The sequence below is a fragment of the Pimephales promelas genome, chromosome 7 (assembly GCF_988280905.1).
Source record: "Pimephales promelas chromosome 7, fPimPro1.hap1.1, whole genome shotgun sequence".
Lineage (NCBI taxonomy): Eukaryota > Metazoa > Chordata > Actinopteri > Cypriniformes > Leuciscidae > Pimephales > Pimephales promelas.
Genome location: NC_142775.1, coordinates 32,437,426 through 32,456,776, shown reverse-complemented (window position 1 = coordinate 32,456,776; position 19,351 = coordinate 32,437,426). Strand labels below are relative to the sequence as shown.

The window sequence follows — 19,351 nt, the reverse complement described above, 5'->3', positions numbered from 1 at the left end:
AATGTGCATTGTTACAACCGAAAACCAGCACCTCGTTTGCACTGGACGGTTACACTAATGTAAAGGTGATGTTTAAGAGGGGGTGTGTTCGTTATGCAAGGGCGGTACATTAGTGTGCTTTAGCGGTACATCCAACATACTTGTTGTAACTCAAGTTTTTACTTTACTGGGATCTTTTTTTGAGTTGAGTTGCCGTTTGTGGAGATTTCTTAACCTAACTAAGGTAACTTAACTTATAGGATCCAGTGACACTGATCTGCACCAAACATACACAACATCTCATCTAAGTCATTATCGTGAATTTAATTGAACACGAATGAATTGGTTGTAGTATTGTTTATGACGTGCATAGCTAACATTGAACGTGAATGTGAGTTTTTGCATTTTCTATATCTGATCTGCTGCTGTATAAATAACATTTCTGATTTCTAGTTACAATTTCAAACACATCCGTTTTGTTCTAAACAGCAGATTCACGAACTTTAAATTGGCGATGCTAAATATTTAAAATCACACGTTGTCACCATTGATCATGCAGCTGAGCTGTTTTTCTCCACAGGGTTTCTGCAGTAAAGATGGCAGCCTCTCTGCTTAGGGTAGGACGACTCGGACCTCTCAGGGTAAAACACCGTTTTTTCCGATTTTTTTTAAGAAATATGCATGCACGTTATAGTGCATTTTCACGTATTATAACTCGTATTTTTGTAAACATTTGAAATTGTGAGAAATGTGTGTAGTCCGTTTGTGAACACAAGCTATTGCAGGCTGCAGCTCACTGAAGCATTTAATCCACCAAATTAAGATTTGACGGATGAATACATTCTATTGTCCTGGATTCACACGCACGACGATAATTTATGAAATATTCCTAGAAGTAAAAATTGCATTTACACGGTCACGGTGTTAATCAGATATCATGCAACATAACCCTGCAGCTGGAGTGAAATGTAGGGGTTCCCGGTTATTGCTAATTATTTTTATTTATTTATTTTATTTTTACGATTATTTTTCTACATTTTAGTTTCGAGAAAATGTGCAAAAAATTGCCAACATTTACTTGTTTGAATGTCCACTGGGAAAACTGAACAGTGTTTTGTCAACTTCACAGACCATGAGAACATTATGTACTCTTTGCTGGCACATGTGTTTTGACACCACAGCAGATTTGTAGATTTGTGAAAATGGCGTACGGTTGCATAAATATAACTACATAATGGTGGTTGTGGTTTTAGTGTCTCTCTTGTTGTTAGTGTCTGCAGGCGGAGGGCTTGAGTTCCATTGGAAGAGCTCCTGCTGTAGCTTTCAGCTCAAAATCTGGGGACAAGAAGTCCAAAAAGTACAACAAAGGTAAATCTTTGTGTATGTCACATCAGTTTCAACGTGTCATTCATTTGGAGGAGGAGCGCTCTGTGTTTCAGATCCCGATACCATGCATAATATTTGAGGTTATATATGAGGATAATTTGAGGTTCAAATGGGTCAGGGAATGTGTCCTCTGACCTCAGCTGTTTGTTCCTATCTCTAACTGTCATGTTAGAGATAGGAACAAACGGTCATACTGGTGTCAAGTAATACCATGCAAATACATACAAATATTAATTTGCGCATTAAAGTCGTGGTCAAAAGTGTTCATACTCTTTGTGACTGACATAATATTATTGTCATTATTTTTTAACCCATTTTCTAATTTAAACAATCTGACTTTATTATAATTACTTTTTTCAAATTTCTTGGCATTCACGTTTTCTGTTCTGCATTTATTCTCAGTCTTAAACCAGTTAAAATTCATATACAGGGTGATCAGGCCTTAATGATGACGAGTGATGAATGCATAAACAAAAAATGAAATTTTCATTTGAAATGTTGTTTTTTGTTGTTGTTGTTACAGGAGAAGAAAAGGACTGTAAAGAACAGTAATTTATAGAAGTCACTATACAAAAATGAGTGAGCGCATAATGCAGTGACTGGCCCATCCGTATTGGATAGTTCAGACAGACATGTAGTAACAATAATATGTTTGTACAGGATACAGTACAGTGCCCAATTAAATATATAGACTTTTTCCAGTTATAACAGGATGTGGTTGTTAACATTTATTTTATACACTATCGCTGTTATATCCAATTTGAAGTGTATCCAAGGAGGATATGTAGAAAGCAGTTAATGACTATGTTTCTGAAATGGATGTATTTGTTTTACAGTTTACAGGAGATGCAACATCAAAATGTATGATGTTTGAAACTTATGACTAAATAATATCAATCACAGATCAAATTGTAGTACCAGCATCATACAGTAGTCAACATTTGAAGTAGATCAAAACCTTTCATCAAAGTTATACATGAATTTTGAACACCTGTTCTTGTCTTAGGACAACTTGAACTGACACCAGAAAAATAATAATAATTTGACAGTGGTTTTGAAATTGAAATTAATTGGATAGGTATTGACAAATACGTCTGCTGAGGAATGTTTTAAGCAACATCAGTCCATTTGTTGAATGTGTGAGTTTTGCAATTTCACTTAAATGCAATTTTAGGTAAGAAATACGTTATATTTTACCTGAAAACAAACACTCACATCTATATTCTTAATAAACTTACCTATATATTACACTAAAAAACAAACATGTATTTGCAAGGCTGGGATGTTGATTATAATTTAAAAGAAACTCCTGGTCTTTCTCTTGCTTTGTTTTCTCTATGGACAAGTAAAACTGGTCACATGGAGTTCTTGAAGATAACCTATGACCCATGATCCATTAATGTTTCTGTGCTCTATGTTCCTCTGACATTAGAAGTGGCAAAGGGCTTAAGAAAGAGCTTTCTGTGTGTCGTATTGCCATATATTTACATGCTTAGTGCTAAATGTGGACGTCCTCAATTCCTATATATGTCACCTTGACATTTATAGGTAAAAAATGCACTGCATGAAAGCGTTCATGAAGCCACTCCCTCTGTTCCTTTATGAGAATCTGTTGAAGCCCAAAATCCAACAAGTGACTTCTTGTTGGAAAGAAAACTGAACATTGCACAAATATAAAAAAGCATTTTTAAAATGTAAACAAAAAAACATTATAAATAATAGTAATTGATTAATATTTTTTTATTTATTTTTTTCAATTTTAATACTATGGTTATTATGTGCTGTTACTACAATTTGATCATGTTTAACCACAAATTTCCATATATTGTTTTATTAACAGTTGTGTCATCTGATTCTGGTTTCTTGGCATACTTTAACCATACCATAACAGTAACGTGAGAACATGTATAGAGCCTTTTAGCTTTAGTAACTATGGAATAATTATTTAATCTACTGCACTTTAACTTGTGTGTAATGTGAATTTTTCCATTGAAATATTATTATAAAGATATTTACACATTTTATTAAGGGTGCTTTCACACTTGGTTTGATTGCCTGGTCTAAACCTCAGTTCGATTGCTCCCCCCTCACCCTGCCCCCACTGGATTATGTTCACATTATATTATTTGGGCCCAGACAGCTGTGCAATAGCTTCAACAACGCAGCTGCTGTTTACCCGTGTTGCATGGTAACGACGACAGAATGCGGCAAAATGCATAGCATTGCTCGCCTCACTTTTATATATTTATTTTTACCTTTGGTTTTGTATTCAAAATATCATCTCTTAAAATGCACTGGCATTTGTCTGCCGCGAATGTATTGCAAAAGTTCTAAAGAATGTGGTTGTCCATTTCTGGTGAGGAGAAATTAGATGTACAGTTAAATGCTCACTTCTGCGATTTAGTACGATTGCATTCATATCAGCAGCGAACCGCACCGGGGGTCACATGGATTGTACCCCAGCCCAGACCACCTTTTTATGTGTACTTGTGTACGGTTTGTGGGGGAGTTTGGAAAACAATGTTCACATAATCCAAACCGAACAATCGATATCAATCGAACCTTGGTGTGTACCAAAAGTGCCAGTGTGAAAGCACCCTGAAAGGGTTACTGAATATGTAAGTACAGGCTTTATTGAAAGTGAAATATATTTAGGTGACTTTTTCTGTCAAAGGGCCCCTTTTTATTAGCTGTAGTTTTGAGTCACAGACTCGAAACTGGGTGAGTTATTTTTCTGAATGAATTTAGCGTTCTCCATTCAGCCTGACAATGCATGTGATGAATCAAATTATTGCATTTTTATGTTTGCCCTCCTTCCCCCTCCATCCTAGAAAAAGCAGCACCAAAAACGTACTTCGATATAGAAAAACTTGTCCAGCACAAATCATATGTGGAATTCCCCCAGAAAGAAGTTGCAGCTTCAGTTGCTGTTGCCTCTACAGAAACTGCATCTGCTGCTGCACCTGAACCAGTTGTAACTGCCACTGCAGCTCCTGCTGCAGCTGAAACGGTTGTACCTGTAGTTGAAGCCGCTGCCCGTGCAGCTGAAGCTCCTGTAGTTGAAGCTCCTGTAGTTGAAGCCGCTGCCCCTGCAGCTGAAGCTCCTGTAGTTGAAGCCGCTGCCCCTGCAGCTGAAGCTCCTGTAGTTGAAGCCGCTGCCCCTGCAGCTGAAGCTCCTGTAGTTGAACCCGCTGCTCCTGCAGCTGAAGCTCCTGTGGTTGAAGCTCCTGTAGTTGAAGCCGCTGCCCCTGCAGCTGAAGCTCCTGTAGTTGAAGCCGCTGCCCCTGCAGCTGAAGCTCCTGTAGTTGAACCCACTGCTCCTGCAGCTGAAGTTCCTGTGGTTGAAGCTCCTGTAGTTGAAGCCGCTGCCCCTGCAGCTGAAGTTCCTGTGGTTGAAGCTCCTGTAGTTGAAGCCGCTGCCCCTGCAGCTGAAGCTCCTGTAGTTGAACCCGCTGCCCCTGCAGCTGAAGCTCCTGTAGTTGAAGCCGCTGCCCCTGCAGCTGAAGCTCCTGTAGTTGAACCCGCTGCCCCTGCAGCTGAAGCTCCTGTGGTTGAAGCCGCTGCCCCTGCAGCTGAAGCTCCTGTAGTTGAACCCGCTGCTCCTGCAGCTGAAGCTCCTGTGGTTGAAGCTCCTGTAGTTGAAGCCGCTGCCCCTACAGCTGAAGCTCCTGTGGTTGAACCCGCTGCTCCTGCAGCTGAGACTCCTGCAGTTGAAGCCGCTGCTCCGGCAGCTGAAACGGTTGTACCTGAAGTTGAAGTTGAAGCCGCTCCCCCTGCAGCCGCTGCCCCTGCAGTTGAAGCCGCTGCCCCTGCAGTTGACGCCGCTGCCCCTGAAGTTGACGCAGCTGTAGTTGACGCCGCTGCCCCTATAGTTGACGCCGCTGCCCCTGCAGCTGAAGCTCCTGCTGCACTAGCTTCTGAAGCCGCATCTACAGAAGAAGCCCCTGCCCAAGAACCAATAGCTGAAGTTGAAGCTGTCAGTGAAGTTGTTTTAGAAGCTGCCCCTTTTGAGCCGGTTGCAGAGGCAGCTCCTGCTGAAGAGCTGGTAGATTCCGCCCCTGTGATCACAGATGCTACTGAAGTTCCAGCAGAAGTTGTGGAGACGCCTGAGGGTACACACCATATCCCCTATAACCCCCTTTCATATTTTGGGATACTGCAATTTTGAGAGCAGTTTTTTTTTCTTCTCAATTTTGGTTACAGGCTTTACACATACACATTTGTACTGTTAATGGTAAAGACATAATCACAATACAGTTTTTTACCTTTTTATTACAGTTGCAAATGTATTACAGTGTGTCATTGCATATGTGTTAGTGCATAGTACACATGCAAAAAGCTTTTAGGGGTGAAACGGTTCATTAAAACACCTACAGTTCAATATACATTTAGCATATTTTTGCATACATTACTCACCCCTAAGAACCCCTCTGAGAATATAAATAATATATGTGAATTGTAATTGTGATTTACCTTACATAAACAAAATACTTTAGGTTAAGCAAGTCATTGATTTAAATAATTAGAGTACTGAATTATTAAACCTTTGTGGTGTGGTACATGGTGTAGCATTTCATTTGACACTAATATAAGTGTCACAGTCATTAGGAAATTTTGAAATTATTATGTAATGTTCTGAACTGTAAACCTGTGACACTAGAACCCTGATACAATATGTACCTTTAGAACCATTACACCCCTTATTGGCAGCAACATCACAGCAGAAACCTAGACACAAGTTACTCATTCAGAGCTATATTCATTTTCTAAGTTGGGGCAGAGACAGCACACCATTTGTGTTGAAGACTTTTGATGGTATATTTTTAATTCTATGCCCTGGTTTTCAGTCCATGAACATAGCCAGTCTTCCCATCCGTCTTTACGCATGTATTCATTATGTATGTGTGTTTTTAACATTTTGACTCTCTGTGTTATGTGGTGCATGTTCTTCTTTATTTTTGAAACTCTTCTACACTTATCTTTTTTGGTCTCTTTCTTTTCTGTCATTTCTGTTCATTCACTTATTCATTGTTAAATGTTTTGACGTCTTGTATCCTGCCCCTCTGTCTTCCATGGCTTTTCTCATTGATATCTTTTGTCTACATTTAGTCCTTGCATTTTAAATCCTTGTGGTTTTGACCCAGTTCTCCTCAAATGTAACTGGGCTGTCAATTTAACACATTTTGTACAGTTATTTGTTAATATTATTCTAATATTTCTTAGGCCTCAGATTATGACTAATGTTCCTGAGAATAGGGAACGAGATTCTGACGTGATGGGGAACCACGTGAACCGGTGTCTGAAAGTCATGGCAATCGTAATTGACCGGTGATAGCCTATGACGTCAATACTTGTGCAACCCGGAAGTATAAAAGGGGCGCCTAGAGAACATTTCATCCATTTATGTCTGAAGAGACTGTTCAGCAGGCATCCCAGAGGCATGGCAAAAAGAAGCAGTGTCTCGTTCCCTGTTCTCAGGGAACATAGGTTACAATCGTAGCCTGTGATGTTCCCTTTCGCACTGCGTTGATTACTCTATGGGGAACAATATACAAACCCACCATTCTGAGGGGAGTGCATGACAATTATGGCTGTGACAGAAACGTCAGAAATGGCAGTTTCACTGAAATGCCAAAAAAGCACTCCCCTTTCGGGTTACATACATTATTACCTACGGCCACTGCCCAAGCTACTTGAAATTTAATTCAAGGAGCCTAGATAAGAACCAACTTAAGGCCGAGCTGGATGGCTCTAGCTACTAATTCAGCTCTGAAGAGCGGAGGCCTCAGCACACTGCTGCCTACTCTCTCCTTTCAGAAAGAGAAAGGCCTGACAACGCCCAGAAGATACCTGCATAGGAGGTTTAGCAGACAACAGCATAGGTAGCAGGCTATTTATTTTTGCCCTTAACATCCACTATTTATCGCCAAATGGAAAGTCGGTCCTAGGCTAGACGACTCTAGTAGTTGGAGGCCAGTACCAGGGAAACTAGACCTTTCAGAAGATAAACTGAAGGGCTCTAGCTTTAAAGAGACTACACTCAGATATTGAGGGGCTCGGACGCTTCTAGCAGATCGCCTCCAAAAACTCCTAGTACACAGGAGATCTTTGGTGCAGTGCAGCTCATCCACTACATCAGGGGAGAAACCCTGACCCTGGTCCAATCCTCAGGTTGGCTTGGTATCCTTGTAACACAGACATTGGGTGTAAAGCAGCCCCAGACTGACCCGTCGTGCAAATTGTCGTGATTGGAGACTGGTTCACATGGAGGGTCATTCCCCATTAGCGTCATCGACACAGTGCAAGCTCCTTTTAAAAAAGGAATTTGAGACACTCATGGCGCAAGGTGCTAGAAAACAGTGAGACACGGCACAATACACATCTGTTCAGCACATTTATATAGACCGACAATTTTAAAAAGTACATATGGCCCTGTTTGAATGGCCCCTAAGCCTGCTACAGGTAAACAGACAAAATAAATTGCGGCTGAATATAGGTTTAAGTTTAATGATTTCGAAATTAAACGATATATTGTCTTCTAAAGCCCCTTTATTCAGTACTTTGTCTCACACAGTGATGTCATTAAATTGTTCATTAATCAGCATATCATGTAATTTCGATTAAAATGTTGATTGATTTAATTGACAGCCCTATTATTTACAAAAAATATTACCATTTCTTTTCAATCTGTGCACCATCCCCCAATCTGTAAAGATGAAGCTACATTTGTCATGCTTTCTTAGTGTTAATGGAAAATGTCACTGTCAAAACAAATGTTGTTTTTCCTTGTTAATGTTAAAGTTACTACAGTGGCACTGATGTCACCACATGTGATGCACTTCTATGCTTTTGACTACTTTGGGGTTTTTTAACAGTACGAGTATGGTAATATGTAAATGTAATTTGACCTTATCTTTCTTTCCCGTTGCCCTCTCCTTACCAAAACACTCTTTCTTTGTCACTTTCTCACTTTTCTTCCCAGGGGGTCGCATGATGTCAGTAATTGGTTAAATCCTGTGTACCCTGGTTATATGTCAATGTTAAATATGAAATATCCACTGTTCCTTACCCACTTTCCCAATGTAGTGTATGGTGCATTGAGTGAGATTTGAGTTTGCACTGTTTGCTGAATGTGGAATGGAAGCTGCAGTTTATTTCCAAATGCAAAATTAAGTATGTACTGTACGACAACTGCTTGAATTAATAATCAGTATGTTTGATGGCCATTTGTTAATGGTTATTACACAATGGCTCATTACTTATGAGATGAAATGCTTCCGTTTCATTTCAGTAGATGCAACTTCTGTCCTAATTACTCACCTCCTGACCTGCTCCTTCACTCTGTTCTCTTTAGTTCACTAGATCTAGCCTTCACATCAGGCAATCTTCTCATGCATGAGGGTTAAAGAAGACTGGTTTCTTCCTTAATGTACAATATATCAAGGATTCTGACATCTATAAGCTTGTCTGTAATTTGTAGAAGATATAAACATTTATTAATTGATGTGTTTCCTGTGATTGGCAGCTGGATTGGATCCTATTCAGAAACTTTTCCTAGATTCAATTCGTGCATACTCCACAAAAAGCGGGTACGTGGGGTTTTACTATCATTCTCTCTCGTTCGATTTTGCTGCTCTTATAATATGTTTAATCTTGCATTTATATTTAAGTGTATAATTATTTTCATGTTTTCTCAGTGGCGCTGGTCTAGTTGATGCCGGTCCAGAGTATCAGAAGGCTCTTGCTGATGAAATAGCTAAACTGCAGCGGTTGTATGGTGGTGGTGATCTGTCTTCCTTCCCAGAATTCAAATTCCCTGGTGTGTTAATATTAAAGCTATTTGCTTAAGAATTATGTCAGTTATAACACTCCTTTTAGATTGGTTCACACAATGCTATTTTGTGACAGTTTGTAGTTGTGGCATTTATTTTAGGTCTGACATTTTGTTTGGTTTTTTATATATTTATTAACTAACATGTTTCCTTTTTGTGTTTACAGAGCCTAAATTTGATGAAGTGTCCAAGTAAAGTTCTCCTAAGTTTTCCTCTCCTGTGCCTCAATCCAATTTTGTGAAGGAGGTCTTTAAATAACTTGTCTTTCATCTGTAAAAGTGAACATTTTGTGAGATTTTTAATGTTGTGAGACTAAATAGCTATTTTTCAAAAATGATGTCTAATGGAAAACATGACCTATTTCATGTACTATAACACATGTGAAAGAGAACATTTCTCAGCTGTGAAATAAATGCTAGTTGCTTTTTGCAATGTTTGTCAGTGAGTTTAAGTATCTGGGGAAAGAGCTGAATAAACTGAGCCAACTCTTGCTCTGTCTGATTTGTTTGATTTAATTTTTAGAAATGGTTAATAATGTAAAATTGTGTGAAGATGTAGGAAATATGGTCTATTTCATCAGATATCTTGGATTATTAATATGTTACATGTTCTGGAAAATGGTAAGTGGATGTCATATAATGGAAAAAATTAAATCAATTTTGAACTTTTAAAATTTGTGAAGAATAAAGTTTTTCTGTTTGCATGTGAATGCAATATAACAATATTCCGCAAATAATTTTAAGATGGTATTCTGCTCCTATTTGGGTCATTCCTTGGTTTCGGTTCCTTTTGTGTCCCCAGTAAATATCATTATCTTACTGCCTTAACATGTAGAACAATATCAATTTGAAAACTGGTCATACATAACAATTCGATCTCAAAGCATATTGAAGTTGATTAAAAATATATAATTTGATACATTTTGAAGCACTATGTTTCTTATGTCCGTAGTGTTGCATGTTCCATTTACACTTACTACTTACAAGTTTTTACATTGCTGGGTATTATCAGTAATTCTCTGTAATGTATAGAGGTTTTTTTTTTTTTTCAAGTATTTTACATTTATTTTAACTATTATATTAACAGATTTTACCGTGTCCCTCAAGTTTTTGTCCAATCTGTTATTTTTGACTACTTTCCCTTCAAATGAAAGTAGGAAAAGCTAAATTAGGCTACATCATATGATAAAGCAATAATCACTTCTGGGAAAATAACCTGGGGAGACAAGTGATATCCTCAATTATTAACTGACTATTTTAACAGTGTATCTTTACAATTTGATGTTATTATCCTCAAGATCTCAACACATCCAATAATGAAAATATATGAAAAAGTTAGCAGGAAAAAACATTTTAAAAATTACAATTTATAAACCATGAACTTATTTATTTTTATAAAAACATATAACATTATAAGCTTATGTTGTTGCAGACATGTTTTTTTGTGTTTTAAGCTTATGTTGTAACAGACATGTTTTTGCGCAGTGGCTGATTTTAGGTCCCAATGTCCCCTTTGTTGATGTTTTACATATTGTTTCCTATCAAAATCCAGTTCAGAGTAACTGGTTGGATCTGAATGTGAGATCATCCAATGTTTTATATTTGTCCATCTTTTTTTATTTTGTCCATTATTTTGGTAGCTACCGAAGAATGACCCATTTAATGAGAGAAGTACGCAAAATATTGTTTTAAAAAAAAAGTAAGTCTTGCGTCGTGAATTTCATTTCCACACGGACAATAATAACAGGAGAACAAAGATGGCGACGTCCCTGCTCAGGTTAGGTCGACTTGGAGCTGTCAAGGTAATACTAGACTAATCTTTCTGATATTTAAGGAGATGATAGATACTTTGTACGTGTTCAAATAATCACGTGCCTTTCGAATGAGATAAAGACACGATAAAAAGGAACTTACATCCGTTACAACCTCAGTAAATGAAATGCTGATGGATAGCTAATAGCTAATATAGTCATATCAGTGAAATGTTATGTTAATTGTAATATAACACACACACATATTCATATATATATATATATATATATATATATATATATATATATATATATGTATATATATATATATGTATGTATGTATGTACGCACACACACACACACACACACACACACACACATATGCATGCATGTGTGTTAGTTATATTACTTAATTTAACATTTCACTGATATGACTCCGCTATCTATCAGCATTTATTTTCACTACTTGCTGTGTTGTACGTTGTGTTCCTAATGTGTTGCATTAATTGTCTACTGTTTCAGAATAACTTGTGTGTCTCTGTGTTCATACAGTGTCTCCTGCGTGAGGGCTGGAGCACTCCTAAGGCTCCATTTGTTGCAGCACTGTGCACTAAAGGCGATGTTCCACCCAAAACTCCAAAAAAGGCAAAGGCTTCAAGTAAGAGTAAGGGCATGCTTATTCTTTCCATAAATCTATCGTCTAAGTTTGTATCTTGAATTTCCTGTTGTTTCACGCACACATATAATATTTAATAGGTTAATCCAAACTCACTTACGATGTGTCTACAGCATGATTATATGTTTCATCATTATTTGTGCTTGGAGTTGCTGTAAGTGATTTAGCTATTTTGTATCTTCTTCCACAATTAGAGCCTTTCTCAATACTCACTCTTGCAGTCTTTACACCTTACCACTTGTCTACTTGCACTACATATGTCCTGTATTACACATATTCAAGTGGTAATAAAAAAAAAAACACACACTTGCAGCACCTTTAAGTGCATTGAACAGCATCTGTCATGTAGTTTTCATGTCCATTGCTGTGGAAGAAAATCAAAAGAGCCATTTACTTTTGGCTGAACTGTTTGAGGACATACAATTGGAAGCTCATTCAGTTATACTGGCCTAAATGTTTGACACTAAAGATGTCTGCATGATAATCATTAGTTAAGGAATTCCTCAATTGTTTCAATTTGTGGTATTTTTACATGGGGAAAATAATGGTTTTACTGATATTTTTGGGGGGCAGGAAGTATTGAAGGTCTTGTCCTGTGTTGATTTATTTATTTTATTTTATTTTATATATATATATATATATATATATATATAAATAATGGGTTTTGGGGGCCGATCAGAGAAGAGAAATAATTAATATTACATGAAAAATAGAAAGGCTCACGTATTTTGCTATTCTTAATGTATATCAAATTTTAAAATGAAAAGATGATATCATTAATTGACAATTCTATATTTATTGGCAAGTAATGTGCAATATGTTCCATTCTGTCTTTTAGAATGAACTGCTTAGAGCTTAAATATGTAATCAAAAATCAAAAAGTAATCAAATGTAAAACAACACTGTATAAATGAAATATAGATTAATTCTACTAAATCTACTAAAGAGAAGTGAGTAATTTTCCCTTGTCTTTTGTTGTTTGATTAACATTGATGACACAGACAACAGCAGTCTTGTTTGTTAGGCTGCTGTCACTTTAAGAGCTAATGCTCTGAAATGCATGCAATTTAGCTCCCGGCTGTTTATGTTAAGTCATAAACAACTGTGTTTAAGCAAATAATCATCAAGCCAGGCATTTTTAACATATTCCTGTGTGTTTAACTTTTTATGCGTGAACCTGAAGCCCAAAGTTCACTTACTCATCTCGGACGACACACACACAGAAAGGCTCTTGGAAAACTGCTTAATACATTTTCAATAACTCTTTAAATAACTTTATTGGTGATTTGAACTATTTTATTTAAGCTAAGCAAATAGACTTTGGTCTTTCCTCATTCAAATAGAGCTTTACTTGCTGTCCTATTGCCCAGAGAGAAAATAGTTACCCTGGGAGATTTTACCAAGATGGCTGCTGAGTGTTCTGACTTTCCTTAAAAAGACACTTTGATAGGGTGTGTAAGGTTTTCTTATGATGTTTGCTGGATTTAATAGTTGCGTTGAACTGGAGGTTTTCTCAAATGTAATAAACCCCAAAAACGATCTTATATATTTTATCCCATTTACCGTTTCCTCAGCCATAGAGGCCGATGAGCGGGCCTCTCTTCTAGCCTACAAGCCTGCTGTTGCCTTCCCTTCTAAGCTGTCTGCCGCAGGATTTCTTCTCAAAGACGTAGCTTTAGATAAGTCTGAAACGGCTGAGGCGGTTTCCACAGATGAGACGACAACTGACAGTCCTGTTGCTGCAACGGCAGCGGCTGACATTTCTGTAGAAGAGGCAAAGACCACGGTCCCACCTACCGATAAAGCCACTACAGAAATTCTAGAAAGTAAGACCTCAGATGTTAAGGCTGAAGGACAGAAAGATCAAGAAGATACCTCTTCCTCATCCTCCAGTGATTCTGATTCAGACTCTGATTCTGATGATGAGAAACCAAAGACTGAAACACCGGTGCATTCTGGAGAGAAAGCAGCAGAAGAGGAGAAAGCTCCTGGTCTGACAACTGAAGAAGTAGGTGTTCCAGATAAATCAAACCCTGAAACTACGGCATTTAGAAAAGCTCAAGAAAGTGCTCAAACTGTGACTAAAGCAACACCAGAAGAGGTTCCTGCTCCAAGTGCTAAGCCAGTTGGATCAGTGGAGACCCTTATTGATCCTGCCCCTGTGATATCCTCCACATCTGAAGCAGTTCATGAAGTTCCCAGTGAATCCATTACTGTTGCCACTTCTGACAATTTATTGGACTCTGCAGCAGAAATTAAAATGGCTCCTACGGAGGAGATTGCGGTTGAAAAGGAACCAGAAATTAAAGTTAAAAAGGAACTCGAAATTAAAGTTGAAAAGGAACCAGAAATTAAAGTTGAAAAGGAACCAGAAATTAAAGTTGAAAAGGAACCAAAAATTAAAGTTGAAAAGGAACCAGAAATTAAAGTTGAAAAGGAACCAGAAATTAAAGTTGAAAAGGAACCAGAGATCAAGGTTGAAGAGGCTGTCAAAGTTTCTGCAGAAGTTCTCCCAGAAGTCACTACAGAAGCCAGGTCTGAAGACGTAGCTGACACCACTGTTGACGCTGGTCCTGAAGGATCATCCGGGGCTCCTGGAGATGTTCCTGCACCCAAAGCTGAGGCAGGAACACTGAGCGCTGAAGGAACCCCTTCAGAGGAGCTGGTGGACCCTGCACCGGTGGCCGCTGATGCTGTCGAGCCTCTGACTGAGACGGACGTTGTGGAAACACCTGAGGGTACACCACACATCCTTACTCAGTTTCTTTCTCTGGATCCGTCACATCACAGAAACACATTTCTCTTACCTTTTTTTCAACCCTAATATCTTAACATGGCTATAGTGGGACTGCTATTACTAAGGCTTTTGCTCAAACGGGTTCGCAACTTTCAATCTTCATTGTGCGTTTGCTTTTTTGATTAATTAATATGTTAATATTTGCATGACATTGCATGACTTCTTTAGCATTTATTATTTCTACCTAAACAATATTCCCTAGGCTGAGGTTTGTAGTGGCTTCTATTTATAATTTACTACTCACTATTCCTCTGTCTGCATTGTGAAAGTGTAATTAGCCATTTTACCCATTTTAAAAGAGTCCTGCAGATCTTCTAGAGCGTATTTAAAGGAACACTCCGACTTTTTGGGACTTTAGCCTATTCACCTTACCCCCCAGAGTTAGATAAGTCCATACATACCTTTTTCATCTCCGTGCGTGCTATAAGTCTGTTTGACGCACCCACCGCTAGCCTAGCTTAGCACAAAGACTGGATGTGAATGGTTGCAGCTTTCATACTAATCCAAATGAGTGACAAAATAACGCAAACGTTTTCCTATTTACATGTTGTGGTTTGTATAGTCACAGAGTGTGCAAATATCAAGGCCATATGAGACACAGACATCTTTTGACCGTATAAATACTATATTTTCTGAAGGGGAAGCACTGCTACTTGGGCAGAGTGATAACAATCACCTGAGACGCACCGTGACGAGGAGCAGAGAGTTCGCTTCGCTCAGTGTTGGAATAAAGAGTCAGCAATTACTAACGTTAGATAGAAAAGCATAGTTTATCATGGGTGTTTGCTTTATTGTATGAGCTGTGACAATAAACAGGGGAGACCAGGTAATACAGTACCATGTTTCATTGATTTCCAACCAAAAACGCACCCAGATTTATAAATATCACATGAATAAATAATTATTATTACAGGAATCAATATATTTTAAATGCAATTTATTAGCTGAACCAAATGTATTCAACAGTAGCCTATATAATATACAGTATTGCATTACTATAGGATAGAATAAGGGGAAAGTAATAGCACAAATTGTTTTTGCACAATGAACTCACAGCCTATCGTACCCTTTTGCACGCTCAAGTTCGTTATTTCCATGGTTATTTCAAATTTAGGCTACTAGGCGCGCCGCGCGCAGGGTGCAAGTTCAACGCGTTCGTTTTTTTTCCCCAAGCGCGTCCGCACCGCATCAAGATCAAAACATATTCATACCCTAATCATATAATAGTGTCACTAACGTTACATTAGATCTGGCTAAAGGCACTGTTACAGTAGGTCATCTAAAAACATAACGGAACACTTACCTCAGCCGCAGGTGATCCACTTGTCCTGTCTGTGCTATCGATGGGATAGCCGTATCCTTCAGCACATTATGGTCCGTGTGGCAAATTCCATTTTTTCAAAATAGTCGTCCTCATTGAAATGTACCGAGCAAACATAATGTCCCTTGATAATCTTATGGTGTGTTTGGATAAATATCCAGAGTAAGTTAGCCATTTCTTCATCCAGTCAGCGTTTTTAGTTGGAATTCTGTGAAACATGGTATTACCTCCCCTGTTTACAGTCGCAGCTATTTACAATAGAGCGAAAACCCATGACTCTATAAACTATGCTTTTACTATTTATAAATTGCTGACTCTATTACCCAAACACCGAGCGAACTCTCCGCTCCTCACCACAGCGTGTCTCCGGTGATGCGGTTATTACGCCGTCAAAGTAGCAGTGCTTCGCCTTCAGAGAATAGTTCCCAGGTTTTATACGGTTAAAAGATGTCTGTGTCTCATTTGACTTTGTTATTTGTACATTATGTGACTATACAAATCACAACATGTAAATAGGAAAACGTTTGCGTTATTTTGCCACTCATTTGGATTAGTATGAAAGCTGCAACCAGTCACATCGAGTCTTTGTGCTAAGCTAGGCTAGCGGTGGGTGCGTCAAACAGACTTATAGCACGCACGGAGATGAAAAAGGTATGTATGGACTTATCTAACTCTGGGGGGTAAGGTGAATAGGCTAAAGTCCCAAAAAGTCGGAGTGTTCCTTTAACTGAACGTGGTTTCCAAAGTTACCATATGTACTACAGTCACTATAATGAAGCTGTGCATTTCTGCTTTCATTAACAAGTCTAACTTTAAGGCCGTGTGTCCACCAAAGCATTTTTCCACGCGCCTAGCATATGTTTTCAATTGTTTTCAATGGGAGCGCCGCATTTTTTAAATGCCATGAACGTAACTAGGGGCTGAGCGTTTTTTTTCGCTCTGAATCGCCGAGCGCCCGGCGTTTTTTACTGGTCTCCGAGAGTTGAAAAATGTTCAACTTTGGATAAAACGCAGCGCTCATCTCTGTCACTTTTTACCCAGCCGTCCAATCACAGTGGAGGAGGGGCGGGACTAAACCACACTGACCAACTGTCACAACATTCAAACTGTGCTGCGGATATTCTGTATCATAGCAACGAAACGTCTCAACAGAAAAAACGCTGCGCTGCCAAAACGCTCTCAAGCGCCCAAAGCACGGCGTCTTACGGCTGGCTAAAAAATCTTTGGTGGACACACGGCCTAAAGCCTGGAACACACCAAGCAGACGAACTAGCTTTGATAAAATCCGACTGTGTTGTCGTCTCGTGTCAAGGTAAAGTCAAACACTTGAACACACCAAAAGAATTACAGCCGATGCGCGACTAGAATGCGCGTTCTGCGCCTGCGTGCAAATGAGACAACTGTCTGTTTCTCCAGATATTCGTCTATATTCGGCATTCAAAAATGGAAACAAACACTGCAGGCTGCAGACACACATACCCTAAACAAAGCAGTGCGTGCTTACCTTTTTGAAAATCTATCCTGCTAAACACTTTCTTTATTCCATTCCTCTCATGTTAATATTGAAATATTCACCAAGGAACTCTCAGGTAAGATGACATGACAGAAGAACAGTTTTTACTTCTTTGCTCGCTTTTTTGCTATTATTCTCCTGCACTGATTCGTTCACCAAGCTGAACAGTTAAATTAGAGTTCCCTCTTTCACCGACGGCCCAACACCGATTTAACATGTCGAATCGACCGAAAAAAAGCCGCCCAACATTCAACCCGAAAATAGTCATATAACCATTGCAATTACTCCGAATCTATTCAGTTAAGGAAAAAAAAAACTGCATAGTGCTGCTTTAAGGACACTGGATGGGTGAATGATTGTGGCTCTCTGACTCTTTAATTGCACTCATTAAAAAATTGCTAGGCACCTCGGCTTAATTAACAAATCATTTTTTAATTTTAGAAAGTACCTGCAACAAATGCATGAACTACCATGGTAACACATTTAACCAATACAATTCTCAAAGCACATGAAAAATAATAATAATACGATTGCGTGATGGGACGGCATAACTGGACTAACCAGTGGACTAATCCTTATGCACATAGTCTGAAATGCTGTTTTGGTCATTCTGAAATGTATGCCTGAGTAATGCCTGTCATCGTTATTATAGTGGCTTCTCCACTTTTCTTAATGATATTAAGCAGCAGTTTCAAGAAGTGATGATTTTATTTCAAAGCGCTATTTTCACTCTGTTTCTTTCACTCTTCCTGTCCCCGCATGTATGATGAACATCTCCACTCCCACATCTGATGTATATTTTGTGCTTAATGTACACATTTTCTTGTTTTGTGAATTGAATATTGTTTACGTGATCATGTTATGCTAAAGATACTACTGATGCTTTTTAGCATGTGAAAACTAAAGTCGACATGTGGGGGAACACATTGTGGCCACATTGTAATAATTCGTTCCCTTGATTTAATTAAATCAAATCGAGGGCACAAATTAGTTCAACATGGCCACGATTTACTAAAACGAGAATTAATTCTTAATCCATGGCCACTATGCTGTACTATATTTTTTGTCCGAATGTCATGTGCGGTGCTCCATAAATTACAATTAGGTGCATATGTTGAGAGTCATGAATGTGGGATGTTTCATTTATGAGTTTGTGCAGTTATGCTTTAGATTAGATGTTGTGTTTGTATAATATCGATGTTTATGGCAGAACTGAGCACAATAACAGAGTAATGTGGAAAGATCCTCTCTTTATAAGCATTTGGTTTACTGTTCTTGTTGCTAAAGTTTGATTTAGCTGGCGTGTGAAATGGAAAAATACAAAGTAATTAAGGTTATTGTGAGGGGAACTGTCAGATGTCTGACAGAAAGGCTGGAGGCTCCTCACACCTTTTTGTGTAAAGGGCCACCTGGGGATTGGAAGTGATTACTGTAACACCATGAAAGGTGTGACGATTCCATTCAGAAATGCATTTGAAGAGTGACTAAACAGGAAGGCTCTTCCTTGATACTTCCTTCTATGATCATTTAGTTAAAATCTTTATTTAGCATGTAGTTTCATTTTTACTTTAAATTCAACCTTGTGAATATTTTCATTCGAGATTTTACTTGGGCTTGGTTAAATGGGCTTTTCTTTATGAAACAAGTTCTTGTCTTTCTATTTGTTGTCAATGCACTTTGTTTGTTATTGTTTTTTCCCCCAGTTCCACATGTCTTACATTTAATCTCATACATTATTCTTTTCCTCAGAACAAGCCGCAGAGAAAGCCCCGGAGCCAGAGCCCTTTGACAACACCACGTATAAGAACCTGCAACACCATGAGTACGACATGTACACCTTTGCTGATCTGGATGTAGAGATGTCTAAACACCGTCTGCCGCAGCCTTCCGCACACCGGCACTGAGTCTCCATCGCATGGCCTGTATCACTGTCCATCATCTTCCTTTGTCCTTCAGATGATTTGCTGAGAAATCTCAAAGCTTTATGCTAGACTTCTATAATTGTGGAATTAAAACAGATAATCTAACTTCATCAGAGTGGTTTGGGTTTTTTTTTTTTTTTATAGCTCACTTTACACTTATGTTCTAAGTTCTAAG

At 38.5% G+C, this 19,351-nt stretch overlaps 2 protein-coding genes across 3 annotated transcripts; both read left to right on the top strand.

Moving 5' to 3' along the window:
* Nucleotides 1-26: 26 nt before the first annotated feature.
* Nucleotides 27-9,687, top strand: LOC120487100 (uncharacterized). The gene is made up of 7 exons (XM_089133348.1): nt 27-223; nt 560-620; nt 1,251-1,347; nt 4,197-5,477; nt 8,891-8,954; nt 9,063-9,184; nt 9,364-9,687. The coding sequence occupies exons 2-7, from the start codon at nt 576-578 to the stop codon at nt 9,390-9,392; spliced, it is 1,638 nt and encodes a 545-aa protein (XP_088989474.1). The 5' UTR covers nt 27-223; nt 560-575; the 3' UTR covers nt 9,393-9,687.
* A 1,160-nt stretch (nt 9,688-10,847) lies between these two features.
* On the top strand, nt 10,848-19,281 carry ndufv3 (NADH:ubiquinone oxidoreductase subunit V3). 2 transcript variants are annotated; one of them, XM_039683569.2, is made up of 4 exons: nt 10,848-10,998; nt 11,500-11,605; nt 13,198-14,361; nt 19,004-19,281. In XM_039683569.2, the coding sequence occupies exons 1-4, from the start codon at nt 10,954-10,956 to the stop codon at nt 19,156-19,158; spliced, it is 1,470 nt and encodes a 489-aa protein (XP_039539503.2). In that variant the 5' UTR covers nt 10,848-10,953; the 3' UTR covers nt 19,159-19,281. The 2 variants fall into 2 exon arrangements, with proteins under 2 accessions (XP_039539503.2, XP_039539502.2); XM_039683568.2 differs by having other exon boundaries at nt 11,500-11,611.
* Nucleotides 19,282-19,351: the final 70 nt, after the last annotated feature.

What these genes read in the sequence shown, in the direction of transcription:
- LOC120487100 (XM_089133348.1), top strand. Translation starts at nt 576, where the DNA reads ATGGCAGCCTCTCTGCTTAGGGTAGGACGACTCGGACCTCTCAGG. An exon ending in GTCCAAAAAGTACAACAAAG is followed by an intron (nt 1,348 to 4,196) that starts GTAAATCTTTGT and finishes CCTCCATCCTAG; the next exon opens with AAAAAGCAGCACCAAAAACG. An exon ending in CCCAGAATTCAAATTCCCTG is followed by an intron (nt 9,185 to 9,363) that starts GTGTGTTAATAT and finishes TTGTGTTTACAG; the next exon opens with AGCCTAAATTTGATGAAGTG.
- ndufv3 (XM_039683568.2), top strand. Translation starts at nt 10,954, where the DNA reads ATGGCGACGTCCCTGCTCAGGTTAGGTCGACTTGGAGCTGTCAAG. An exon ending in GGCAAAGGCTTCAAGTAAGA is followed by an intron (nt 11,612 to 13,197) that starts GTAAGGGCATGC and finishes CCGTTTCCTCAG; the next exon opens with CCATAGAGGCCGATGAGCGG. An exon ending in CGTTGTGGAAACACCTGAGG is followed by an intron (nt 14,362 to 19,003) that starts GTACACCACACA and finishes TCTTTTCCTCAG; the next exon opens with AACAAGCCGCAGAGAAAGCC.